General features: G+C 44.7%; 1 protein-coding gene across 5 annotated transcripts in view; it reads left to right on the top strand.

Moving 5' to 3' along the window:
* LOC138248920 (gastrula zinc finger protein XlCGF57.1-like) overlaps positions 1-13,068 on the top strand; it is a 197,875-nt gene that overhangs the window by 49,998 nt on the left and 134,809 nt on the right. For all 5 annotated transcript variants that reach the window (XM_069202927.1, XM_069202928.1, XM_069202931.1 and 2 more), the window contains one exon: positions 5,212-5,325. In XM_069202927.1, coding sequence (XP_069059028.1) covers positions 5,212-5,325 — 114 coding nt within the window. The remainder of the gene's footprint in view (positions 1-5,211; positions 5,326-13,068) is intronic.

Genomic DNA, 13,068 nt, shown 5'->3' with positions numbered 1-13,068 from the left:
ACCCCCAGACCTAAACACGCCCTTAAATTTAGTATTTAAGGGCTACCCTGAACCCTAGAAAATTAGATTCCTGCAACAAGAAGAAGGACTGCCCAGCTGAAAACCCCTGCAGCGGAAGACCAGAAGACGACAACTGCCTTGGCTCCAGAAACTCACCGGCCTGTCTCCTGCCTTCCAAAGATCCTGCTCCAGCGACGCCTTCCGAAGGGACCAGCGACCTCGACATCCTCTGAGGACTGCCCCTGCTTCGAAAAGACAAGAAACTCCCGAGGACAGCGGACCTGCTCCAAGAAAAGCTGCAACTTTGTTTCCAGCAGCTTTAAAGAACCCTGCAAGCTCCCCGCAAGAAGCGTGAGACTTGCAACACTGCACCCGGCGACCCCGACTCGGCTGGTGGAGACCCGACACCTCAGGAGGGACCCCAGGACTACTCTGATACTGTGAGTACCAAAACCTGTCCCCCCTGAGCCCCCACAGCGCCGCCTGCAGAGGGAATCCCGAGGCTTCCCCTGACCGCGACTCTTTGAACCTAAAGTCCCGACGCCTGGGAGAGACCCTGCACCCGCAGCCCCCAGGACCTGAAGGACCGGACTTTCACTGGAGAAGTGACCCCCAGGAGTCCCTCTCCCTTGCCCAAGTGGAAGTTTCCCCGAGGAACCCCCCCCTTGCCTGCCTGCAGCGCTGAAGAGATCCCGAGATCTCTCATAGACTAACATTGCGAACCCGACGCTTGTGTCTACACTGCACCCGGCCGCCCCCGCGCCGCTGAGGGTGAAATTTCTGTGTGGACTTGTGTCCCCCCCGGTGCCCTACAAAACCCCCCCGGTCTGCCCTCCGAAGACGCGGGTACTTACCTGCCAGCAGACCGGAACCGGGGCACCCCCTTATCTCCATTCTAGCCTATGTGTTTTGGGCACCACTTTGAACTCTGCACCTGACCGGCCCTGAGCTGCTGGTGTGGTGACTTTGGGGTTGCTCTGAACCCCCAACGGTGGGCTACCTTGGACCAAGAACTGAACCCTGTAAGTGTCTTACTTACCTGGTAAAACTAATCAAAACTTACCTCCCCTAGGAACTGTGAAAATTGCACTAAGTGTCCACTTTTAAAACAGCTATTTGTCAATAACTTGAAAAGTATACATGCAATTTTGATGATTTGAAGTTCCTAAAGTACTTACCTGCAATACCTTTCGAATGAGATATTACATGTAGAATTTGGACCTGTGGTTCTTAAAATAAACTAAGAAAAGATATTTTTCTATATAAAAACCTATTGGCTGGATTTGTCTCTGAGTGTGTGTACCTCATTTATTGTCTATGTGTATGTACAACAAATGCTTAACACTACTCCTTGGATAAGCCTACTGCTCGACCACACTACCACAAAATAGAGCATTAGTATTATCTATTTTTACCACTATTTTACCTCTAAGGGGAACCCTTGGACTCTGTGCATGCTATTCCTTACTTTGAAATAACACATACAGAGCCAACTTCCTACATCTCTCTTAACCCAATGCTTGGTAGGCCTTATCCCTTAAAAATCACATGACCAGTCCACAAGACCGTGGTGGCCATCTTAGAACTGAGTATCTTTCAACAGATCTTAATCAGGATAGATCATCTAAAACAATTCCTAATCGTCCAAAACATTCCATGCAATAAATGACCAACAATATGAAACACAAATCAAACCTGTATCAGTCGGAGGCCACCCATACATCAAAGTAAATGTGGATCCTATTACAAATAGCTATGCAGGCTTACCTACCTCAGTGATCAAATACTCCAAGTCCTAATACTGAGGCCTTTGTAAGGGGCCCCATAAAGGATCACATACCGGAGCATATAAATACTGAATCTCGCTCAGAAAATCAAACTATCAATAAGTGAACTTACCAGTAAGTAAAGCCAGAGTCACCACACTCAGCCTATGCAACCCTCATTACCTCACAGCCAAAAGGTATCCAACCAAGGACGAAGAAGAATTGCAGCACATCCCTACAATCATATACCATCAAGATACCAGTCAGACACTATAAAGTTGCCAAGACCTGCCATTCCATTTGTTGATTTAATCCTTCCTTCACAGTATTGGCCATACAAATCCATCTATTTTCGCGCACTGTAAGCAGGTGATCCACATCATCTCTGCGCTTACGGCATTTCACAACTTCTAACACAAACCATTACATTGCATTTAGTGCGTGAGACATTTTCAAATAGTGTTCAACAAGGGGAGCATTCTGTACCTTGCATCAAATGCGCAACTGATGTTGTGTAATACATTTCCTTACCTCCTGGTTAGTTTTTTCAGTGTAAAATAATTTACATGGGCATTCAATACATTATACCACATTTTTAGAACCACAATTAGAATGGTGTTTGACAGTCCAGTTAACATCATTAATCTTGTATATTTTCACTATTTCAGTTGTGCCTTGTGCATTGCAATTACCACATGGGTAATGGCAATAACAGGTTCCAAACCCATAATTGGTGGAGTGAAACTGGTTCAGGATGTAGGCTTGGACCAGTCAATCCCTTAAATTCTTGCATTTTTAAAAGCAAATAAGGGTCTGTCCTATGCCAACAACACCCCACTCATCCTCTCCCTTTGCAACCAACCAGACAAGGCCAGACACAATTTCCATGAAGGCATTAAAGCAGTCGCCAACTGGATGAGAGATAGCTGCCTTCAACTCAACACAAACCAGACCGAGGTACTCATCCTGGGCCCACAACCCAATACATGGAGCGACTCCTGGTGGCCACCCACCCCCACCAGTCATGCCTGCAACCTCAGAATCATCTTGGACCCCGACCTCAGCATGAACCATCATATCAACACAGTCACCTCCACCTGATTCCACACCCTCTGCCTCCTATGCAAGACCTTTAAATGGATTCCCCTTGAGGATAGAAAGACCGTCACACATGCCCTCACAACCAGCAGACTGGATTACGGCAACGCACTCTACACCAGAATCAACAAAAAACTCACAGCAAATTGGAAAACATCCAGAATGCCGCCACCAGGTTGATCCTTGACCTACCCTGACACTGCCACATCTCACAACACGTACGCACACTGCACTGGCTCCCCATTGAGAAAATAATCACTTTCAAAATCCTCACCTACGCACACAAACCCTCCACAACACCGGACCTGCCTACCTTAACCAGCGACTCAACTTCCATGTACCCCACAGGACCCTGCGCTCAGCCCAGCTCTCTCTCGCAGAAGTACCCCGCGTCGGGAAAACCACAACAGGAAGATACTTCTTCTCCTACCTCGCCGCCACCACCTGGAACTCCCTACCCACCCACATCAGACAAACCGACTCCCTCCCCAGCTTCACGAAGGAACTGAAGACATGGCTTTTTTTTTAATCCACCTCCGGTACACGCTACACCTCCACCACCTCCCACACCCCCTCCTGCCCCAGTGGCTTGAGACCCTAACAAGTGAGTAGCTGTGCTCTATAAACTCTGATTGATTGATTGATGAATCTGACCTGTACTCAGCAAGTGCCAATTTTTGAGGATAATTCATTTGATCCTATTAGACTCTGTACCAAAGGTCGTTACGCATGTGAACTTACTTCTCCTTCACTTGTATTAGGGCCTCCCCGTCACAATACCATGCTCTTTTCAATGATCTTTTAACCAATCGGTAGGGATACCCTCTATTGACCAATTTAGAACACAATACTTTTGCCTCATTGAAATAATCATCTTTTTTGGTACAGTTACGTCTAATACGTTCAAACTGCCCAAGTGAGAGATTATCTCTCAAATTACAAGGGTGATGGCTAGTGAAATTTGTTTTGTATATAAATTCACAAACAAATGACCATCTTCATGAAAGATTTTCAAGTCAAGAAAATTAATAGAACAATGATTGTATTCTATTGTAAAATGAAGGTTAGTGTTCTGTACATTAAGCCACTTGTGGAATTCCAAAAGATGGGTCATAGAGCCATGCCGTATTAATAAAACATCACCTAAGTATCTTAGCTAATGTTTCATGTTGTTCAAATAAGGATTGGTTCCACTGTATATAACATTTTCCTCAAATTCGGCTACATACAGGTTTGCAACATCTGGGGCAAAAATAGCTCCCATAACCACGCCCTTAATCTGACCCAAAAATTCCCCATTAAACATAAACAAATTACACTCTAAGGAGATCCTAGCACAATTTTTGATAAAGTCAGTAGGCATGTTATGGGGATTTGGTCTCATATCTAATGTTGTGGCAATGACTACTAAGCCTCTGTTTGTGGAATGTTGGCGTGAAGACTTTCAATGTCCATAGTAACCAAAATATTGTTTAAAGGGTCAAACTCCAGTCCCTCTTTTTTCATTATCACTGCCAAACTATCTTGTGTATAAGATCTTGTAGATGTGGCAAATGGTTTAATGAAAAAATCCACATATTCAGCTAGAGGTTGTTGAACAGATTGGCAACCCGCCACAATGATCTTCCAGGGGGCTTTTTCTCCTATTTAAGAATCTTAGGAAGTGTATAAAAAGCTGTTATAGTATAATCCAAAAAAAGATATGGTGCACCCTCCACCCTAAAAGTGAGGTGTCTGTAGCAATGGGTGCCTGAGGAGCGGAAATGGTCTTCTCAGTGACACATTTTGTGTTATTCCACCACGTGCTGAACTCTGGGCATCACCACTACCAGATCTTCCAATTGATCCGTTGCTTGAGACCATTGCCTGGACAGGGTGTATCTGATGATGGCTGATATACAGTCTTCAACAGGAAAATGTTCCCAGCAAGTGGATCCAGAATCTAGTAGCAGGTACTGTCTGCAGCACAATTGCCTAGCAATGATGCCATGAGGCAAGGTATACCCACTTATCCAAGATGGCAGCCAACTCTGGGTCACGTGACAATTCAGATTGCTGGGAACCGCAGTTCACGCCTAGACCTCCATGATTAATGATGAATGTTAATGTTTGAGAGATGCTGATGGTGTGATAAACCTCCTACTTCTGTTTAATGTCTGACATTGGTATTCAGTCAGCTGTCCCGTTTGATTGCTCACCGCTTAGCGTGAGTTATTTTGATAGACTTGACAAGGAGATCCTATCTTCCCTTTAACCCTGCTAAAATCTAGGAGTCCCTGACATGCACCAAATGAACACATTTCTCAATTTCTTTTCATTTCAAATAATGTGTATATGTTTTTGACAGAAATGGTTGGTTTTACATCTATTGCGCCCAACTTCAAAGAGAAGGAACAGACGTCTTCCATGGGCCGTCAAGACGCTGAGATGAAAAGAGGCATCAGGCCTCACCAAAAGACAAGTAAGTGACCTGCCCCAGTCAAATATTGGGATAGCTTTTTTTAATACCGTATGCACATTTATTGTGAGTTAACTCTGCTTGGTCGCTGGCTTGTTGTTCACAGACCAGTCTGTGGTTGTTTTTTTTAAAAAAAAATTTATTCGTCACAATCTTGATGCCTGTCGCCCCCAGAGTCACAAGGGTTGGATTTCGAACCCCCTGGTGCAAGCACTCAGTTTAGCGCACCAATATGAATTAGAAATCCAGATGCACTGCAACCCAAACACAACCCGCACAGCAGTACCTTGTGTTTTCTGGTCACAATCAATCCCCCTAGGTGGGTTCAGGGACACTATTGAACACCAAACCCTCTTTGCTAAATAAATAGCACTCACAATAGCACTAAGAAACAGGGAATGAACTTCAAAATGTTTATTTCTAAACCTTAAGTCAAGTGTATAAAATCTGAATGGTAACCACACAGAAGGAGCAAATAAATACACCAATGTGTGACATGGCCAGCGTAAATAATATGAACATTCCTAGCATCCTAACACCCTATCGCTATTTCTAAGAGCTATACTAAATTTTAGCAGAAGCTAAAATCCTATAATACTTAAACATCCATGATGTTATGGCAGCCCCCATAACAAAAACAAAAAAAATATGTCGGGCTAGCTAGAATGCAGACATGATACTAACGCTTCTGCGCATATCTAAAACTTCACACTTCAAACTAAAAGAGATAAAAGAATCTGCAAACAAGAACGCAATGTAAACGGAAGATGCCTTGACACAGTGATCATGACATACCCCTCTATTCTTTTGCTTCCTAGAGGATAATTCATGGGAACCAGTTTGAATAATGTGCCTGACGGTGTAGTCATTTCCATGATCCACATTATCGTCACAGCTGAGTACCTGTTGCTGCTCATGCTTAATTGCTTCTGATCAAGCAAGAATTAATGGTTCGGATGGGGGGGGGCTGGCTACTGAGTGTCTTAAATCAGGCACTGGGGTCTAGGGTATTGTTGCAACCGCACAACTAGCGTTGGCCTAGAAGTTGCCTTGTGGAATGCTGCAGGTGTAAAATATAGTAGGGAGAAGTTACTTCTTTTCAGTTCTTTAAGTCATGACTTGATTTGCCTCCAGGAGATTGGTCCGACAGGGATTTGCTGGGGGATGATTACTATGTTATTGCTTGTAAGGTCACTCCTAAAGGGGAGCTTGCTAAAGTGGGAGTCACCTGTCTGTTATCAACTACACTCAAGTGGAAGTATGATTGTTATAAAGATGCTAGTAATCCTTATATGGCCTTAACCTTTCATATTCATGATAAGATCAGGGTTTTACCTCCCTGTTACTAGTCGATGCTTATATCCCCCCTGAAGCAGTCTGATGCTCTGCTGCAGAAGGTTTTTGCTTATGTAAATAACGCTCTTGATAGTGAGCAACCCCCCTGTGTTGTTTTAGTAGTAGATATAAACTGCAACATATCTAATCACGCCTTGCTTCAAGTCCACGAGGTAGGGAGAGAGGAAGCCCTGCGAATCCTGTCCAGTGTTTTTCCCCTTTTGATAAGAACAAATAAGAGAAGGAAACTCCTCCTTGATCTTCTCAGGAGTAATGACTGTATTATTGCAAATGGGAGGTCTCTCTAGGATTTGCCAGCTTCATATACACGCCTCTCTATGGGGGAATGCAACGTTGGACTATCTGGTGCTAGGTTATACCTCCTTTTCATTATTAAGAGACTTAAAGATCATGAATACCCCTGTTAGTGACCATAATTTGCTAATTTTCTCGCTGGATCTGAACATGTTAATAACTGGGTACTAGGAGTTGGACGGGCTAGTCTCTAATTTTGATGAAAAGACAGGGAGGACTCCGTGGGGTCATGTAAGGATCTCAGGCGTGTTATCGATTATAGAATTTGCTTTTGTGAAGGTGGATGTAAGGAAATGCCTCCTTGGCATGGTTGCCCCCTGACTTTTTGCCTTTGCTGATGCTATGTTTACAATTGAAAGTGTGCTGAGGCCTGCTAACCAGGCCCCAGCACCAGTGTTCTTTCCCTAACCTGTACTTTTGTATCCACAATTGGCAGACCCTGGCATCCAGATAAGTCCCTTGTAACTGGTACTTCTAGTACCAAGGGCCCTGATGCCAAGGAAGGTCTCTAAGGGCTGCAGCATGTCTTATGCCACCCTGGAGACCTCTCACTCAGCACAGACACACTGCTTGCCAGCTTGTGTGTGCTAGTGAGGACAAAACGAGTAAGTCGACATGGCACTCCCCTCAGGGTGCCATGCCAGCCTCTCACTGCCTATGCAGTATAGGTAAGCCACCCCTCTAGCAGGCCTTACAGCCCTAAGGCAGGGTGCACTATACCATAGGTGAGGGTACCAGTGCATGAGCATGGTACCCCTACAGTGTCTAAACAAAACCTTAGACATTGTAAGTGCAGGGTAGCCATAAGAGTATATGGTCTGGGAGTCTGTCAAACACGAACTCCACAGCACCATAATGGCTACACTGAAAACTGGGAAGTTTGGTATCAAACTTCTCAGCACAATAAATGCACACTGATGCCAGTGTACATTTTATTGTAAAATACACCACAGAGGGCACCTTAGAGGTGCCCCCTGAAACTTAACCGACTGTCTGTGTAGGCTGACTAGTTCCAGCAGCCTGCCACACCAGAGACATGTTGCTGGCCCCATGGGGAGAGTGCCTTTGTCACTCTGAGGCCAGTAACAAAGCCTGCACTGGGTGGAGATGCTAACACCTCCCCCAGGCAGGAGCTGTAATACCTGGCGGTGAGCCTCAAAGGCTCACCCCTTTGTCACAGCCCAGCAGGGCCCTCCAGCTTAGTGGAGTTGCCCGCCCCCTCCGGCCACGGCCCCCACTTTTGGCGGCAAGGCTGGAGGGAACAAAGAAAGCAACAAGGAGGAGTCACTGGCCAGTCAGGACAGCCCCTAAGGTGTCCTGAGCTGAAGTGACTCTAACTTTTAGAAATCCTCCATCTTGCAGATGGAGGATTCCCCCAATAGGGTTAGGATTGTGACCCCCTCCCCTTGGGAGGAGGCACAAAGAGGGTGTACCCACCCTCAGGGCTAGTAGCCATTGGCTACTAACCCCCCAGACCTAAACACGCCCTTAAATTTAGTATTTAAGGGCTACCCTGAACCCTAGAAAATTAGATTCCTGCAACTACAAGAAGAAGGACTGCCTAGCTGAAAACCCCTGCAGAGGAAGACCAGAAGACGACAACTGCCTTGGCTCCAGAAACTCACCGGCCTGTCTCCTGCCTTCCAAAGATCCTGCTCCAGCGACGCCTTCCAAAGGGACCCACGACCTCGACATCCTCTGAGGACTGCCCCTGCTTCGAAAAGGCAAGAAACTCCCGAGGACAGCGGACCTGCTCCAAGAAAGGCTGCAACTTTGTTTCCAGCAGCCTTGAAAGAACCCTGCAAGCTCCCCGCAAGAAGCGTGAGACTTGCAACACTGCACCCGGCGACCCCGACTCGGCTGGTGGAGATCCAACGCCTCAGGAGGGACCCCAGGACTACTCTGATACTGTGAGTACCAAAACCTGTCCCCCCTGAGCCCCCACAGCGCCGCCTGCAGAGGGAATCCCGAGGCTTCCCCTGACCGCGACTCTTTGAATCCTAAGTCCCGACGCCTGGGAGAGACCCTGCACCCGCAGCCCCCAGGACCTGAAGGACCGGACTTTCACTGGAGAAGTGACCCCCAGGAGTCCCTCTCCCTTGCCCAAGTGGAGGTTTCCCCGAGGAACCCCCCCCCCTTGCCTGCCTGCAGCGCTGAAGAGATCCCGAGATCTCTCATAGACTAACATTGCGAACCCGACGCTTGTTTCTACACTGCACCCGGCCGCCCCCGCGCTGCTGAGGGTGAAATTTCTGTGTGGGCTTGTGTCCCCCCCGGTGCCCTACAAAACCCCCTGGTCTGCCCTCCGAAGACGCGGGTACTTACCTGCAAGCAGACCGGAACCGGGGCACCCCCTTCTCTCCATTCTAGCCTATGTGTTTTGGGCACCACTTTGAACTCTGCACCTGACCGGCCCTGAGCTGCTGGTGTGGTGACTTTGGGGTTGCTCTGAACCCCCAACGGTGGGCTACCTTGGACCAAGAACTGAACCCTGTAAGTGTCTTACTTACCTGGGGAAACTAACCAAAACTTACCTCCCCTAGGAACTGTGAAAATTGCACTAAGTGTCCACTTTTAAAACAGCTATTTGTCAATAACTTGAAAAGTATACATGCAATTTTTATGATTTAAAGTTCCTAAAGTACTTACCTGCAATACCTTTCGAATGAGATATTACATGTAGAATTTGAACCTGTGGTTCTTAAAATAAACTAAGAAAAGATATTTTTCTATACAAAAACCTATTGGCTGGATTTGTCTCTGAGTGTGTGTACCTCATTTATTGTCTATGTGTATGTACAACAAATGCTTAACACTACTCCTTGGATAAGCCTATTGCTCGACCACACTACCACAAAATAGAGCATTAGTATTATCTCTTTTTGCCACTATCTTACCTCTAAGGGGAACCCTTGGACTCTGTGCATACTATTCCTTACCTTGAAATAGTGCATACAGAGCCAACTTCCTACAGTGGATAACTGGGAGGGTAATGAATTGGAACACTTTGCTAACTTTATGAAGCAGCTGTTAATTAGATCTTCTATAAGATCCTCTAAAAGTAGACATAAGGTGATTCCTCGCCCATTACTCGCCTTGAATAGGGAAATAAATTCTTTGGTTAGGATTCAGTACTTGGAGTATTCTCCCGGAAGGAACTCAAGGTTGGCCCTATTAAAAAGGAGAAGGAGGCGTTGGAAGGTCCGTCTCGCAAGAGACTCTTGGGAGAGGCTCCGGATTCACCTGAGGGAAGCAGCGGTAAAAGGACAGGCTAGACATTGTTGGTCTTTGGTGGTGAAGGCTGCAGGTCAAGAATGAGCTCCTCCCCGTAGCCATAGCTGAGGCTCCTTGGACTGAATTTATTCTCACCGTTTATGCATTAAATGGGGTAGAGTCGAACCGGCCTCTCGTAAGTGAGAGATCTCAATCTTATCATTTTCCCTCAGTAAAGGAGATAGATCCGGCCATCTCAGCTATGCGCCTCTCTGCCGCAATGGGTCCTGATGAATTACTCCTCTGTAATGAAGCAGAATATTCGTTCATGGAGTAAGATTCTGTTTGTTGTTTTTAGAAATTGCTTCTTAACCAGAAGTATTCCGCCTTCTTGGGTTGGAGGTATCATTGTGCCTTTATTTAAGAAGGGCAATTGTAATTGTCCAGCTAACTACCGACCGATCGCTCTCCTGGATGCAGTGGGATTTTTTTTGCTAAATGTCTGCTATCTAAAGTGACTATATGGGCTAGTGAAAACAATATTATTCCCCTGGAGCAAACCGGGTTTGGCGTAGTTATAGCACTATGTGCAATATTACAGTGCTTCAGGTAATCACAGAAAAGTACGTGAAAGTAAGAGGTGGAGCGGTCTGTGCTGCTTTTATTGATTGTTCAATGGCTTTCGACAAAGTGGATCGAGACTTGCTGTGGGGAAAGCTTGCTAATCTGGGTATGCCAAACTTCTTACTTGAACTAGTGATTACGCTTCACTCTTCTACACGGTGTAGAATATTATAAGGGGGGATAAAGGTTTATCCCAAGAGATACCCATCTTGAAAGGATTAAAACAAGGGTGTCACTTGACGTCTTTGCTCTTCTCTTTATATATCCCAGATCTTTCTTCTTACCTCTCTCAGAGCGAGGACTTTGCCCCAGAAATCGGTAGTCTGCTTATTGTATGTTGATGATATTATCATTTTAGATTTAACCCCTAAAGGCTTAAATAATCGTCTCCAGCTTTTGTCCCAGTATAGAGAGGCCCCAATTCTAAATGTTAATCCTTCCAAAAGCAAGATTATGTGCTTCCATGGAAACAAAAAACATGAAGTTCCCAAATTTTCACTGGCCCCTAGGGGCTCAAAAGCTTGAAATTGTGAACTTATATAGTTTCTTGGGGAAGATAATGTGCAGGAATCTTAGTGACAAGGCGCACATAGAAAACAATAAAAGTAAAGCTGGCTGTCAAGCAAGAGGTTCAGGGGCCTTGTATAGGGCTACTGGGAGGAGGCATTTTGCACATCTTTTAGCGGTCTATCATGCAAAAATTCCAGCATCCCTCCTATGTGGCTCAGAATTGATTGATATCTCCAAATGAGGGTTTTTAAATTTGATAGTAGGTAAAATCCTTAGAAAACTCACTTGTGTTAACTCGGCTACCTCTGTGGCGGCCTTAAGGTCGAAGATGGGGTTAAGAAGTGTGTTTGCTCAGGGCTTAGCAGGGGTCGTACTTTGGGTTGCTTGCCTTGCAAGGAGTAAAGATAATACATTAAGGTCTTTGCTGCGGAAAGAATTTCTGGTGAATAATAACTGCAGGTCCACTATCTGTAGGACATTTTCCTATGCTTTAGAAATGCTGGAGTTAGACCATAATCAGGTCCTGGCTATTACCTCCTCTCAATTGACAATTGGCTTGAAAGAGGCCACGTGGTCTTTAAGCTTTCAAATAGACATAGGTTGTGCAAAAAAGAGCAACTTTCAAAATTTAGCGGATTCCATTTTAGTAAAAAAAAAAAGCACACCTTATCTTACATGGAATCTACCACATGGGGTTAGGCGATTTTGGATTTTGCTTTGTGAGGGATTGCTTCCATTGAAGATTCTTATGGCGAAATGGCATAGTTCTGCTGTGGAGTGTAACTTCTGTCGAGCTGAAGTCCAAGATTTGCATCATGTGCTAACTGCCTGCCCTGTTCTTTCTTTTTCGGCGTAAGTGGTTAAGAGCCATTTGTCTCCAGCTCTCTATTCTGTCTGTACCGGAGAATCTTCAATCCTTGTGTGATCCTCCCAATGAACTATTTTGTTTTAGAATCTTTAACTTTTTAAAGTGTTTTTTACATTTATATTAAGTATATGGAAGTTTAAGATGTTGTATTTCATATGCTGGCCCTAATGTTTGTGGGGTGACTTGGGATTTTGTAGTGCTTGGAATATGTGGTTTGATTGTGAAATTTTCTTATTTATATGACTTTTTGTTAGTGAATTGTTCTGACTTAGAATTATTAATCTTTTCAAATGCTTTTTAATCTTATATCAAGTATATGGATTTTAAATATGATGCACTTTACTTGTGGAGTACAGTGTTCGTTGGGTGATTAATTTGTTTACTTATGTATATATTTAATCTTTTTTCTTTTGACGTTTATGTGGACCTCGTTAAGAATTCCTTATCATAAATAAATTTGAACTTGAAGTCGGTGCTCATGAGGTTCTGTCTCGTTATAGAGCAGCAGGAAATGCAATTCAACAGTATTCATTTTATGTATTTGTTTACAGGATTTGTAAATGGCCTGCACAGGTTTGAGACTGTGTCAGAATGTCTAACATTCTTGACTGATTCTAGTTGCATTATTTAGCTAAAAAGCAGAGCTGTCTTTTTGTGGTCATAGTTGAAACTCTTATGTTCTCTTTAGTGTCTCTTCTGTCAGCCTGTGAGGGCTCTCAGTGTTGAAATGAGCTACTTCTCGGTGTTATTTTTCCAGCAAATTCTAAAGATATGGGAGTTTGCTTGTATCTTTTTAGCCAAGATCAGTAAAGAGCTGAAGCATCTGAATGCTACTACATCTTGTGGTATCCTAGCAATGTGATGTGTAGTGTGTTAGCGAT

Source organism: Pleurodeles waltl, chromosome 8, assembly GCF_031143425.1.
Source record: "Pleurodeles waltl isolate 20211129_DDA chromosome 8, aPleWal1.hap1.20221129, whole genome shotgun sequence".
Lineage (NCBI taxonomy): Eukaryota > Metazoa > Chordata > Amphibia > Caudata > Salamandridae > Pleurodeles > Pleurodeles waltl.
This window is presented reverse-complemented; position numbering and strand designations above follow the sequence as displayed.